The 15,285-nt window shown below is 41.9% G+C and overlaps 1 protein-coding gene across 1 annotated transcript in view; it reads right to left on the bottom strand.

Moving 5' to 3' along the window:
* Positions 1–15,285, bottom strand: part of Usp31 (ubiquitin specific peptidase 31) — a 63,628-nt gene that overhangs the window by 8,947 nt on the left and 39,396 nt on the right. Inside the window, exons 11-15 of the mRNA XM_055627398.1 lie at positions 15,062–15,191; positions 10,159–10,278; positions 7,799–8,024; positions 2,162–2,320; positions 579–731 (exon numbers count right to left, since the gene is read on the bottom strand). Of these exons, the coding sequence (XP_055483373.1) occupies positions 579–731; positions 2,162–2,320; positions 7,799–8,024; positions 10,159–10,278; positions 15,062–15,191 (788 nt within the window). The remainder of the gene's footprint in view (positions 1–578; positions 732–2,161; positions 2,321–7,798; positions 8,025–10,158; positions 10,279–15,061; positions 15,192–15,285) is intronic.

Raw genomic sequence — 15,285 nt, 5'->3', positions numbered from 1 at the left:
TATTGGCAGCAAAGCAAACCTCATTGGAAGATGACTCACTGTGTTCACTGTAGATGTTGAGCTCTCCCTCCCTCTTTCCAGCTTTTAGTGTTCTGGCTACCCAATCCATCCCATGCCACCTGGGGCTCCTGACAGCCGTAAGGGCTATCCTGTCAATACTCAAACAGTAAGTGAAAGGTACCAAGAAAAAAAACAAATAATACCCACTTCAATATTTAATCAGATTTTCTCCAGTATGGATAGGACTATGTTTAGAGTAGAGGTCAAACTGAGTCAATGGTATCTCCTTAAGCTGTGAACATCCCAGGCAAGATTGAACATCTGAGTCCTTACAGCCATTTTAGCAAAAAGTGTCTATTACTGTAAGAGTTAACACTCTAATCTGCATGCCAGAATACAGAAGTGGGAAATAATGAAGTGGAAGGAGAAAACCCTGAGTCACTGAGAAGCCAGAACCCAGTTATGCACCCCAATTCCTTTAAGTTCTACAATCTCCTTGAGAAAAGACTGTTCCTAAGCCTACAGAACCTGTGCTCTGTGTGTGATTTGCCATTTGGAACACCAAGGCCCATACCCACCATCATCTTCACTCCTTTCCCCTGTCATCTCCACAGACTCAGAGAGTGAGGCCAAGGAGGTGCGTCTGGAGGAGGCTGCAGAGGTCACACTGGCTTGCTTGCTCCCGGGGAGCCGGCTCACCCAGTGCTCACACAGAGAAGAACTTGTAGAACCTGCAGAGGAGGAGACAAGTTCTGAGGTCAGCCAGAGTCCTGCTGCACACATCCTGTCAAGGTGCTGACAGTCAAGCCAGAGACTTCTGTCCTTACCCAAAGTTAAGACAAACACCCAGAGCTAATTATCCCTAGCAAAGATGAGGAAACTCCAGGCAATTCCTGCATACAGAAAGGTCATGTAAACAAAATGCAAATGTAGAATAACTGTTTCCAAAAGCAACATCAAGTCCTGGCAAGGGAATAACGAACAGGAACACACATCCACTCACTCTACAGGGACTCACTATGTACACAGCTCTCAACAATGGCAGTACTACTGAATCACCCAGAGGAAGAGTGATAATACAGACATTGTTTTTCTTAGCCTCCATGTTTTTTGGGCATTTTAAAGCCATTATCACCATATTAATGATACATACTAATATGGGGGGGGGGGACACACCAATGTCCTATATGTCAGTCTGTCCTGTCAATTCTAGGGGTAGCCTTAAATATAGGGCAATAAATAGTGCTCCTGAAATTGGTAACATGATGCAGCAATGTCTCAAACAGGCCCCAAGAGACTGTAATTTTTTTAGTACATCTGAGATACTGGAAAGCCCTAAGAGTACCAGAGTTCCCCCTTCCAGTTAGGGGAGCAGCCTACCCCCTCACTGAGCAGAGCTTGTCTCCTGGCAGGGGTTGCTCTGCTTGAATGAAGCTTTTCTCGCGTGCTCTGAGCACGCATACCCCTGTATAGGCTTGTAAAGGGACACGGGTCACCACTTCCTGTCTCTTTACTGATACATTACCACATTTCAAATTACCCTACTTTTTTAAAGACATAGTTTGGAGTACCTAGGTGCATCCATGTTTTGTGTGGGACTCATTTCTACATTTACTAATATAACAGACTGCATCTCATTAGCAAAACTAAGCCCTCAATCAGTTAATAGCCATCAACCTTTCCCCTAACAGAACAGATTAGTCTTACTGAAGAAAAAGAACTCTTTCTAATGATTACAGAATACTCTTTATTGGTTACAGAATGCTTTCCTAAACCTTCACCAATGTTAAAGCAAATAGCGACACCACACTGAGCAGTGTTATGGTCACAGCCACATCGAGGACGAGCAGGTGGCTCAGAAGGGACGTGTTCCAAGGTAGCCTACACAGATGTCAGAACAGCACCTCAGGCTGCTAACATGTTCCTCCAGGCACTGACCCTGAAGTAAACTCTGAGTGATTTGGCTAGGATCTGTCCCCACTTCTATGTGAACTCTGCTGGTCTACTCAAACTTCCTTGACTGAGATCATATTAGTTCCCAGATTAAGTGGAAATGTGAAAATTAATCTTATGGAGCTTTTAATAATGAAACTCTCTGGGACATCCTCTGGACCATGAAATAACCTCTTGCTCTGGGAAAAACACCCAAGAACCAGGTTACCTGCCACCGAGCTATTTGCCGACCACGATGGGATGGCTGTCCGCCTCTGGTAGAAAAGGATGTAGGCTGTCTGCGTGCACACCTCATCTTCTGACAGCTGCTGTACATCACTGTCATCGAAGCAATACCAGAGACCATCCACAGAGTTCTTACAGTACGCTGCCAAAAAGAGCCCACTGTCAGCACCAGCAAGGCCACAGCAGGCACTTTACCCAGAGACAACATCCTTTACATTTCATGCATATGATTCATTCAACAGCATTTGAGACTGCCCAAACTGACAGAAAGAAATTAAGGGAAAACAAAACAAAACAAAACATAAAAACAAATCTAAATTTCAATTCACAACCAGGCAGAATGTTCTAAGAAATTCCTAAGTATTCCAATTTCATAACTGTTTCATCTCAGAACACTCATTATACTTCTGTGTATAAGTAGGTCTCAACCAAGGACAATTTTTTCCTGCTAAAGACACTTGGCAACGAACAAAAATACTCTGTCACAATTGGGGGGTAGAGGGGGGGGGTGGGGGTCAAAAAGTACCTAATGAGTAGAGTCCAGGCATGTCCACAATGCAAAGGAAGTATTCTACAACATAAAATTATCCAGTCTCATTGTCAAAAGGCACAGTAGAGAACTTTTGATTTTTGTTGCTGTATCACTTTAGAGTTTATTAATGATGTAAAATAATATGAGCAGCCCATCAACTGATTTCTAAGACCTACCATAATCTAAACATCTCATTTTAATCCTTTAATTTTTTATTACTACAGATTGACTCAAGTTCAGAAAGATTACTTATGGGGCTGGGGACATAGCTCAGCTGGTAAAGTGCTAACCAGGCAAAAATGAGGACCTGAGTTCAATCCCTAGCACCCAGCAAAATCCCCCCCCGCAAAAAAACAAAAACAAAAATAAACAAACAAAAAAAAAAAAAACCACAAAGTGGGTGCAGCAGAGGACCCTGGCCTCCATACACATGCTCCACACACACTCCCATATTATCCTACACACAGAGGCTGCCTATGCCTAGCACATGGTCCCACAGCTGATAAAGGCTAAGTGCATGGCATTTGGGTTTCTAATTCTTTGGCTTGTACTTAAAGCCCTACCGTACCCCACCCTTTTCCTTCAGGGAAAGCCTAAACAATCTACAGAAGTTCCCTGACAAACTTGAGAACACAGAGTTCAAGAATACAAACATGGCCTGAGATAAAAACAAAGAACATTTGAGTGCCATCGAGAGAAACAAAAATAAGAACCAGCAAGAGCCAATAAGACTCTTGTCTGGGGCTAGGAGTATAGCTCAGTAACCAATTATGTGCTTAGCATGCCCAAAAACCTGAGTTCAATCACAAGCACCATACCTATCCCAAAACCTTGAGGTCATAAAGCCAAGTCATACTACTAGGCTAGATCAAGGGATCTTATAAAGCGTGATCTGGAAAAGCACATTATTATTACATTTCTAAAAACAGCCATTGCCTGAACACAGATGAGTGCTGGAATAGTCAGTAAATGCTGACACAGACTAAGGATGGCCCTTCAAGGACAGGGCACATACAATCCTGAGAGGCACCGTGAGTAAGGGATATTCTCATTAGGCCATTTCACTTTCGTAAGTACGGAACCACAGAGATGAAACGGACTCGGGTGAGGAATTGCTGCTAGCTAGACAGATCTCCAAAGAGAAGCAAAGGCTCCCAATGTAGGAGGGAAATAATGTGTTGCTACCAGAACCAGAGAAAAATGAAGTGGAGACATCATAGCAACAGCAACGGCTGGGCCAATGGTGTCAGGCCAGGCTGATGTACAAATGGCCCATCTGGGAGGAGGCTGCTATTCTGGAGAGGCGAGTGGGAGCAGAACTGCACAGCAGACACACCCACCAGGAGATAGAGTAACCTTGCTCTAGTTCAGTCTGTTTCCTTTCAGGTTGGTTTGTTCTCAAACATGGCATGGAAAGGCCATGGAGTAACTATTAAGCTAACTATTTATAATTCTACTTGCTTTTCTCCCCAACACTGCCTTTCAAAGTATTTTCTAGGCCAGAGCTGTGGCTCAGACACTGGCATTTGTCCACAAAAGCAGGCACCAAAACAAAGATAAGCAATAAAAAACGTCTAGCAATATGATACTGCTGTAACATCTCTATTGTATTTTTACAAAATTGGCTTATGAAGGATTGGAAATGCTAAAATAGAAAATAGTGAGGGCTTTATCACAGTTTGAGAGGCTCTGGTAAAATCCTTGTACAAACTAGCCAGACACATACCATGCAATATAGCAAGAATGCATCAAAGACATTCTCATGAATGTCACATTCTAGTGACTTAAAAACAGTATGTTCAACTTAAAATGCTATGAGGTGGCTCAGCAAATAAAGATACTTACAGCCTATTTGATTCCTGGGCCCCACATGATAAAAAGATAGAACCAAATCCCTCACACAAGTAGTCCTGTGACATTCACACACACTGCCATCCCCCAGCACAAATAAACAAATAAATGTAATTAAAAAGAAAAAAGTAATGCCAAGAGTTATTTTCTCTAAACAGTAACTGTAAACATTTAAAGATGAGACAAGTAGTGGTTTGCCTTAAGAGCAGAAAGGAGAGGCCTGGGGAGACCATTCCATGTGGCAAATGTTGGTGACCCCACTCCTGGGGAGGCAGAGTCAGGCGGATATCAAGGATCAATGGCCAGCCCAGCCTAACTGGCAAGCTTCAGGTCAGTAAGAGGCTGTCTCACAAGGCAGACAAAGCCTGAGGAACAACACTCAAGGTTGTTCTCTGGCCTTCAAACACACACCCAAATACACACATAGAACAGAAGAGAAGAAATAATATAGTTCAGCAATTCTCAACCTGTGGGTCATGACCCCTTTAGGGTCAAACAACCCTTTCAAATGACCACTGGAAAACACAGATATTTACATTATAATTCCTAACAGTAGCAAAATTACAGTTATGAAGTAACAACAATAATTTTATGGGTTGGAGGTCACCACAACATAAAGGGTCACAGCATTAGGAAGACTAAGAACCACCGATACAGACTATGTGAGCACCTCCTAGGTACAGGGCAATGAGCAGACACAGTCACTACTGTGCTTCAAGGGCCCAAGTAAAGTTAGTTGGCCAAGTGCTCAGAGCTAGGAAGACGGGTCTACAATCTCACCCAAGCTCCTGGGGGTTTTCACAAGGTTTCCAAAGTCTGTGCGAAATAAAGAACAACACAATATTCTAAAATCTAGCGCTGTCCCATTTTCCCTAACAAGTTCTTGCCTACTCAGTATATAATAATAGGGACCTATTTTGCAAAATGACTTCTTCACCAAAGCTGAATTAGTGTAAATATCAACCAGAAATGCTGGTGAAGGTGTTAATACAGAAAGTAATTAGTAAATTACAATTACTTCTAAGTCCTTTCCATACTAAGAGTAAAGAATATATAGTCCCATGACTATCCCATGTCTATGTATCCAAGAACTAAGACATTACTAATAATGCCAGAAAAGCAAATATCCAAATAGAAATCATCACACAAGTGGCTGCTATAAAAATAGATAAAACAAATATTATATTGCCATCTAAATAGTGTTTGAACAAAAGCCCAAGGTAAAACATATTTAAGCTATTAATGTCTTCTGTAACATGAAAGCATCGTGGGAGCCTCTTTTTTTTTTTTTTTTCTCCTTGCAATTGCTTCCCAGACAAGCAGAAGCCAAACTGTTTTGTCTTGAACACACCCAGAAGCTGGGGTTATTCCTCTCAAAAACAGCTGCTGCCAGCAGAGTTAATCTAAAAGGGTTTCAAGAATGAGCAACTATACCTAGTCATCTTCCTGTCCTCCAGGATTGGAAGAGAATAGGTTGAAAGAGCATGCAAGGCTGGGAAGGCTAACAGACACCGCTACCTTGCTAATACACAGGGGAATTGGTAGGTAACTGCTAGAAGAATCTCGAGAATTTTAAAATACTATCTGTCCAGCCCCTTACCCCTACTTCATCTTCATCCACCACTATGAGACAATGGCCAACATTAGAGTGCCAGGGTCTTGTTAGAGAAACCACTGCACCGATAAAGAAATTACGCTCTTGAGAATCATGCTCATCAAATACACTGAAGATAGAGGATACAGCAATCTGAGTCTTAAGACACCTATACAGATAACCAAATAACAGTATTTCCTTCACATTAATCCTTATATAAACAAATGTCTAAGTAAGAAACCTTAAAATCTGCCTTTTACATGGTTCTTACATACCTTTAATCCAATAATTACATTTCTGAAGCTCAATCTCAAAGAAATAAAGAATCAAAATTCAGGAAAAATAAAATGTATGTACAAGGAGAGTCATAAATATTAGATTAAAAGTTTAAAAACAAAAAAAGTTTAAATACAGAAACAAAATGTTTAGCAACAGGAATGGTTACTAGTCAAGTCACTTATGAGATAATGCAATGCTAGACAACTTGTCATTAGAACATCAACGTAACTACACAAGCTCAGATGCTATCATCTCGTTAAGCAGCAGCACCTTTACTGGACCACAATAAAGGTGTGGCTCTCCCTGAGCCCTAAGCAGTGCTGCTCCGCCAGGTTACCTGTCTCAGGCAGCTTCTCCTCCCCTCTCCTGGGTTCTCTTCTACTACCACTTATTACACACATGGCTCTACCCGTAAGTTTTATTTGTATCTGCGTCTCTGCCTACTTATTTCTATCCCTAGAAGATACACAGTGGGATTTAGTCACCTCTGATGTGATAAGAATCCATTGCAAGCTAACTACAAAGTGTTTAACATTTATAAATGAAACATACCAGTATAGTCACATTAGTGTAAAATAGCAAAAAACTACAAAAAAAGTTCAACATGTGTGTCATATCAAAGCATTACTATGGATGAACTTTAAAGGCATTATGCTCAGTAAAACAGAGTAGTTACAAAGAATTAATCATACTGTGCAGTCCCACATAAAAGCTCCCTAGACAGTCTGATGGCTGTCAAGAGGCTGGGGAGGAGAACATGGAAATTACTGTTCAATGAGGTTCTACCTAAGAAAATGAAAAAGTTCTGGAAATGGAGAGTGATGGCCAACATGTTCTCAATGTCACCAATACTTAATACTGATTAAAATGCTAAGTTTAATCATCTCTATATTTTAACCATGATTTTTTTAAGTGTTAGTAGCTTTTATCTTGATATTCGCCCATATCACAATAGCATTCTTTCCACCTCTCTAGACTTCTTATGCTAAACAGAGTTGCTTTTATAATGCAAAAGTGAATTTACCCTTAAAAGAATAGAAGCCATGAAAGTGGCTCATGACTATTCTAAGCTAGGGAGACGCTAGAACCTCAAAAGCATCAATCACATCGCTATAGTTGGGAGGCACGCTGGGTAAACAAGAGTGTTCCTCAGCTGTCTTCTACAAACATTCTCCCATCAGGTCTGCTCACTACTGGATGAATGACCTCAGAAAGAAGAAGGTTCATGTATCTGATCTTGGAGGATGAAGGTGCTCTCAGAGCTGGCAAAAGGCACACTGGAAGAGAAAGGGGGGTTCAACAGCTACAAGCAAACAGCTTGAAGGAAGCGTCAGCACAGACACGCAGCCTCTCGCACTGCAGACCTGTGTAGTGCCCCCCTTGCATGGTGCCATGATGATTGCACACAGCATACAGATCATAGATGTAGTCCTCAGGGTCCCTCCCGAGTCCATAGGGCCGTCTCCATGGGGACCAATGAGATGGCAAACTCCAACTGCTCTGGCTTCTCTTAACCACATGAGGTGTCATGTCCAGGCCAGTCAAGGGAAACTTGACCATGTTCTGCAGTTTCATGCGCCTGTCTCCTTCCTGTTGCAAGAAGAAAAACAAGTTCTGATAACATCTTAATGCAAGCAGATGGAAGTTCAGTTTAGCATGAAATGTGGGCCCTGTCAGTTAAATCTCTTTGAATCACCTATCTGATACTTCCCAAAACACATAACAGAGAAACAGACTAACAGGGTTAAATGCCTACAGTTACAAGCTTTAGAACCACCTAAAGTAGAACCAATGAGCACCAACATGTAGGAGAAAATGAAGCTCTGGATTTTCATTTTTTTATCTTAGAGGCAAAGTGACAATCTCAGGTGGTTCATCCTGATACTTCTGTCAGAGGCCTGAAGATTAATGGAGTGTAACTACGCAAAGGGCAAGCCCTGATACCTAGCACAGGAGAGGCATTCACTAAGCAGTGACCCTTTCCTCTCTACTTCTCCATATTTACTTATTATCCAACAATCTTGAATAATCTGTATTTTCCATTAAACCCTTTGGGATATTCTTGAAAACTAAAAATCTGTTGAGTGGATATTATTTCATGTTTTCTATGTCCAGGAACACATTTAAAAACATCAGACACGATGTGACAGTCCTAAGGATTTATGGATCTACTAAGGGAGATTTATGGATTTATTAAAGCTATCCATAGGAGAAAAGCTTCTGAATGAAGGCCAAGGTGAAGCACAGGGACATTATTTACACTGAGACTTGTAGGGAGGCAGTGATGTCACCAGAATTGTCAGTGAAGAACTGTGAGAAGTGTGCAAACACATCAGGAAGGGCAGCGTTATAGAGCTTGAGAGATCTATTAGAAGGCTGCAGCTGCATCTGTCTTAGCAAAAACAGATAACCATTTAGTGGCAGGGGAACAGCGAGCCGGAACAGCCACCCAGGAATCCATGGAAAAGCCAAATCAACTTGCACAAGTGGCTACCTAGATTAGAATGACAAGAAGAAATGCCAAAGAGGACACTGCAGTTTTGAGTCTGGAATTCTGGAAGGCAAGGTGAAGGAAATCAATTAGCATTAGGAGAAAACAGAGAAGGCTGGACTGGAAGCCTCAATCAACTTCTCACCTGCAGAGACCAAGCAGAATGTCCAAGGCAAATGCCATGTTTCCTTACCACAGAATCCCAACTCTGAAATCCAGAAGGGCTTTGGAATTTGATACACTCCCTAAGTTCCACACTGATGCTTAGAAAAACCCAAGACTGTGACTAGGTTGTATTGCCCTTGCCACCCTGCTACACCTTAAGTCTTCACATCTTTCCATTCCTGTTGCTACAACCCTATCCTAAACCAGTAGCAGCCTCTACAATGCCCACAATACTTGCAACTGCTAACCATCATGATCATTTCAACACACATTTAGCAATTGCTGCTTCTATTCAAAGCTCTTCACTAAAATGTGACTCTGCCTACAAGGATTTGCTTGAACAACTGCTGTCTATGCACCTCTCTCTTCCATCTCAGATCCCACCACCACCCCATCTTCTCAAGTGTGTCACTCCATTGTCCTGCTTTCAGCCTCTTCAGGCCCCAGGCTCAGCATACACTGCTTTCTGTCACATGAAGATACAGTACTGCTTCTCCTTCTCATCTAGCACGTACCTGCTCATTTTTCAGGCACAAACTCTTTTAAATTCAGGCCACAAAGACTCACTAAGATTCATTTCTCATTACTCTGTCTAGGACATGCTTCACCTCAAGAGATAGACTGACTTTTAGGGGAAAATGACTCATAAAGTAGTACAACAAGAAGCAGGCATTTGTATCTAATTATGACTCCCTTCCCCAACTACATAACAGCTCCTTGAAGCAGGACAACACTGCTCACTACATTAGGCAGAAACAGAATTCTACCTCTCTTACAAAGAATCACTTCACATACCTACAGTAAACACACTAAATTTTAAGGAAAACATTTACAAGTCTACAGCAAAGCCTCAAGAACAAAGTAAAATATGTGGACTTGAAGGATCACGGGATACTCAAAATTTGCTTTAGAACATGACCACTGACAGGGTAGGTCAAACACGTGTGAACATATTCAGACATCATCAGTGGGTGAATCCAACAGTGTCACCAAAGAAACCACACAAGCCACCAAGAGGAGCCAAGAGAACAAGACCATACTAGCTTCCCCAGCAACCGGATTCCTCACCTGCCGGAATCTCTTGAGGTGTATGATGAGCACGTCAGGCAGAGTCCACAGGCTTAATGTGATGCTCCCCTGCTGCAACTGCTTACAATGTGGGCACCGCCAGGCGTCATCTGGAGCAAGCTGGAAACAAGGAGCGGGACTTCCATTAGGCACCACATTATGAAAGCCTTTGTCATAGCAGACAGTTGGACTACTTTCTTGCCAGGGCCTGGTATCATTCAGCATCTCTCTGGAAGCTGCACAGGAGGACAGCCAATGGAATAACACAATCACAAGTAGCACCTGGCTGGTGTGGATATACCAGATGAGTGATAAACAAACCTCCCTTAAAGAAGAATGACTAACTGCTCTTCTTACAGATGCACCCAATCCCGGCCATACTGCCAAATACAACTTATCACCTTTGCATCAATATGGACTTTCCTGGTCTAGAACATCTTACCTCAGCAAATCACACTATTGCCCATCAAGGTGGAACAAAGGGAACTATCCCCAGACCCAAGTCCCTCCCATTTTCCTTTTTTTCACCCCCATCCCTCCATTTTGAGACTGCCTTTTCGCCACACTAACGTTCACGAATACCACTGTACTCCAAGTTCTCGTTCACTCCCACCCACACTTCATGTGTCCTAACCCTTCTCTCCTCTGGTAGCACTGAACTGCTTCATGCAGTCTTCCCGACATGCTCTCAACAGCTCTTCCAAACACTGGTCCAAAATTCTAAATCCAAATACAACATCTCTAAATGGGAAAGTTGGGGATATGTCAACTTAAGAGGTGTCAAATGCGTGAGAAATCCAGCCTAGAGAGACAACATCCAACCTGGGATCACACATGGGATGAGGTAAGGATGATGTCCTTCCTGGGAATGGAGAACAATTCCCAACAAAATGGAAGAGAAAAAGGCCAAAGTCAGAATCTTGGGGAAAATGTCTGTTTTAAGAGAAATACTCAACCTTACAAGTGACCAGGGTCTAAAGATACAGCCAAAAAACTGAAAACCAGAAGTATTCCCTTTAGGTAAAGCAAGAAAAAGTGGTGAGAAAAGTAGTCATTAGTACCATGTACCATACGGCAGTCAAATGAAATCTGAGCAAAGGCCAATGAGAGCCTCAGAAACCAATATCCACACTTCAAATCAGATAAACAAGAGACTTTGAGGGGCAAAAGGGCTACCAACAGTAAATTTGTGTAGAAGAGAGGAGAAAACGCAGTCTGGTAAAAGGGAAGCACAACTGATGAGCTCTGTTTTCATGATGATGCAACTCAGTGTTTATGTCCACAGAAAAGACTGGGGGACAGAAGGGCAGATATTTGGGTAAATAAAAGTGATCAGAAAGCCAGATGAAAGGGGTCCAAACTATCATCAGGCAAGCCCACATCTCATGTGATATATCAATACTCCCCCTATGTGGCCATTTAGGCTCACACTTGTGTCAAAAGTAGGTTTCTGTCTGTTTAATTCTAATATAAACAGATACTTTCATGCAAGGTAGTATTAATATCATAACATCTAATTTCACTGACAGTGTCTAAGACATTTCTCCGGTTTCTGTACTGATTAAAACTGGTGGAAAGCTCCGAGGCCTGCTGACTGTACTCGGAGAATCCTTGGCCTATCAAGTTTTTCTGGTAATAACAGGGCTAGCTCTACAGGAATATGGACTTCCAGCCAGTCTTCTACATGGGTCTTCCTCATGTAGAATGACAAGATCACACTCTCTTCAGCATTCCCAACCTTTAGATTTTGTTCTTTATATAAACTTAAGCCCAACATTTCATTCACAGGACAGTCCAAGTGTCCCCAACTACCAGAAGCCACTTCAAGGTCTCCCTCTTCAAAATACTCTTAGCTGCATCATCACTTCCAGATGTACCATCCCCACCCTCTCTCACCTGTGTCCCAATGTGCTGTCTTCATTAACTGTACATTTGAAGTGATAAAAAGAGCAGCACACAGCACCACCACAGTCTGGGCCCTCTTTCTAAAGCTTCCATGGACAGCACAGCACTAGCTCACACCTACATGCTACTACTCATCAGTACTGAGCCTCAAGACAGCTAGACACCAGACTATTGTCACACAACCAACTGCTAAGTCCCACCTCCTCCCCTATATCTTAGTTGAAGATTTGGTGTCTTTAAAAACTCAGTTATATTATGTAAGCAGGTTTTTTAATCACAAGTGTGTGACATGGGGCTGCCTTTGTTTGTCCACAGCTGATAATTGCCTCATGTGGCTCAGAGAGGGGCATGATCTTTGCTAGCTGGAGTTATTAGAACTCTGAGGACTCTGGGAGAGTATAAATACCAGAGCCCAGAGCAAGAAAGGGACTTCAAGACCCTCTGGAGGTGCTCCAAGGAGGCTGTTTGTTCATCCTGTTGCATTTGCAGTTTGCTGTTGCTGGACTACTGGATATCCTGACGGCTGAGATTGGTCACCCAAAGAGTCCAACAATCCTAACAAGCGGTAACTAAGTCGAAAAAGGTCTATGTCCTCTGTCCTTTCTAACATTTTTTTCTCTCCTACCTAGGGTTGGGGGGTTAAAAGGGAGGTAGAGGTATTAAGGAATCCCAAATGAAATCTAGTTTAAAAAAAAAAAAAAAACAGTGCCTACACCTCCTTTATTTCTATACTGTTTTTGGCCCCATACTGAACTTCCCAAGTAACATATACACATTCCAGCACATATTTATTGAGCACTTCCTATGGGCCAAGTACCTCTCTCAGATACAAGGATATTTAGTGAGAGACAGATAATGCTGGCTCTAACCCTCTCCCTTAGCTCTTGTGCTCCTGTCACACTGGTTATATGCTGAGCTCCTGCCTACCTTAGGACCTTTGCCTCCCTTATGTACTCTAGCGTGTGAACGACATGAAAGCAGAACCACTCTTGATCACTGGGTATCAGAGTGCCTCGTGCAGGACTAAACACACTGCAGGTATTTTAAACGAATGAGCCTCTAGAGCAGCCTATCTTGCTAGTACAAACTCCGCAATCCAGAGCAGAGAGCTGTTTTCAGAGCCAATGCTGCCATCAGCACATCTGCTAACCCCTAAGCTTTATATTGTTTTCAAGTATCTCTCAAAGAATTTTTAAACACAAACAGTGAAAAACACAGGATGAACCAATGGTCTTCAATCAACCAGTTCCAAAGCAACTGGCTATTTTATAATTAAGCTAAAAATTGATAAACACTTGTCTTTAAATGAACTATTTTTGAAGGAACTTGCTACAATCAGGTTAGGGGAGAGAACACAGTGAGATTCTAAAAATGATTTCCCAATATTTAAAGAAAATTACTTTTTGTTGCAGTGTAACCAGAGGACCTATTTCAAGTTCATTTTAGTCTATATCAGACCTAAATGGATGCCAGGTCTTATGTAGGTAAACTCCTCATAACAGAAGGCACTCTGGCAGCTGAAACAATCATTCACTTGAAAACAAGGTAGAAGAATAGAAAAAAAAAGTTTTAAGTCCCTTCTAGTCCTGAGGTGCCTAATTCTATATGTACAAGATCAAAGGGTAAACTAACGGTCAAAATTAAATCCTGCCATGGTTTAAACAAGTGCTCCCCAAAGGTTCATGCAGTAAATATTTGGTCCCTGACTGATAATACTATTTTTGTAGGTATTACAAACACCTGGAAAGATTTGGCTAGAGGAGGTAGGTCACCCAGGGTAGACCTCTGGTGGTATCTTTTCCCTGGCCCCTTCCTATCCTATCCTTTGTTTCCTGACAACCATGAGGCACGTAGCCTTCTTCTCCACATACTCCCCATCTCCAAGACAGTCTGTCTCATGACAGATCCAGAATCAACAAAGAACTGTGGTCTGAAACCATGAACTAAAACAGATCTTTCCTTCTTCAGTTATCATGAATATATCAGGTGCTACACAAAGTGAGACTACACAAACATAGATCTTGCACAGCAACAGAAGACTGAATGACCTTTAAACATTCTCGTCAAGACTTCTCATAAGCCTGGGCCCCACAGAGACATCCATCCATCTACCTGTCCATTCAACATTTAAGTATTTACTGAATCCCTACTATGTGTAAACCACTATACCAAGTGGTCCAGCACACTATGATCCAACAGAACATGATATGAGCACTGCTCTGTACTGGAGCAACTGTCACGGAAGCAATTGAAGCATTTGGGGTTTACACAACTAAATAATTTAATTTTTCATTTTATCTTATTTACTTAATCTAAATTTGAAGAGGTACCAACACCTGTGATTATAGTACAAGTGTACTAAATTGAGAAAAACTGGATGTGTTGGTGGCCACACCTGTAATCCCAGCAGTCAGGAGGGAGAGGTAGAGGACACTACCTTGACCTTAGACTATCCTGGTCTACATAGCAAGTGTTACACCAGCTAGGACTACATTGTAAGACCCTGTCTCAAAAACAAAAACATAAAGTAAAACAAATTAAAAAATTTTGAGAAAAGTTTTCATAACTAAGGAAAATAATTTAAGACTTCAAATTGAAATGAACAAAAAAATGTCATTAAAAAGAAAACAAATAATTACAAAGGCTCAATCTAGAGCTCTCCAAATACTCAAAAACTTACGTCACTCCTTGTTAAAGTCCTAAAAGGACTGACACTAAAAATGCCCACTTAAGCTGGGTGTGGGCATGTTGGTGCATATCTTTAGTCCCAGTGCTTTGGAGGCAGAGGCAGGCAGATCTCTGAGCTTGAGGCCAGCCAGGTCTATAAAGTGAGTCCAGGACAGCCAAGGCTACACAGAGAAACCCTGTCTCAAAAAAAGCAAAACAAAACAAACCTACTTAAATGTGTAGAGCCTGAGGGAATGCAAATTCCTGGGGCATGTGCTTTCTTGGGCAGATTTAATATCTTTGCTGTCATCTTGTAGGCTCTGCATCTTACCCGTTCCTCTTTGGTGTAGAGTTGGAAACACTGAGATAAAGTGCAGGTTTGTGGCTGATGATGTTGCTCCTTCTGCAAACGGACACTTTCTGCATCAGGGATATACTCATCTTCGGTGTTTACAAACAAGCTACAATTCAGAGAGAGGCAGCTTTCAGATCACGTCTCATAAAACAGGCACAATAACAGTTGTTTAAAGTAGCTATGAATTCATAACCTAATAG

The sequence above is a fragment of the Psammomys obesus genome, unplaced genomic scaffold (genome assembly GCF_907164565.1).
Source record: "Psammomys obesus unplaced genomic scaffold, mPsaObe1.curated_primary_1811, whole genome shotgun sequence".
Classification (NCBI taxonomy): Eukaryota; Metazoa; Chordata; class Mammalia; order Rodentia; family Muridae; genus Psammomys; species Psammomys obesus.
This window is presented reverse-complemented; position numbering and strand designations above follow the sequence as displayed.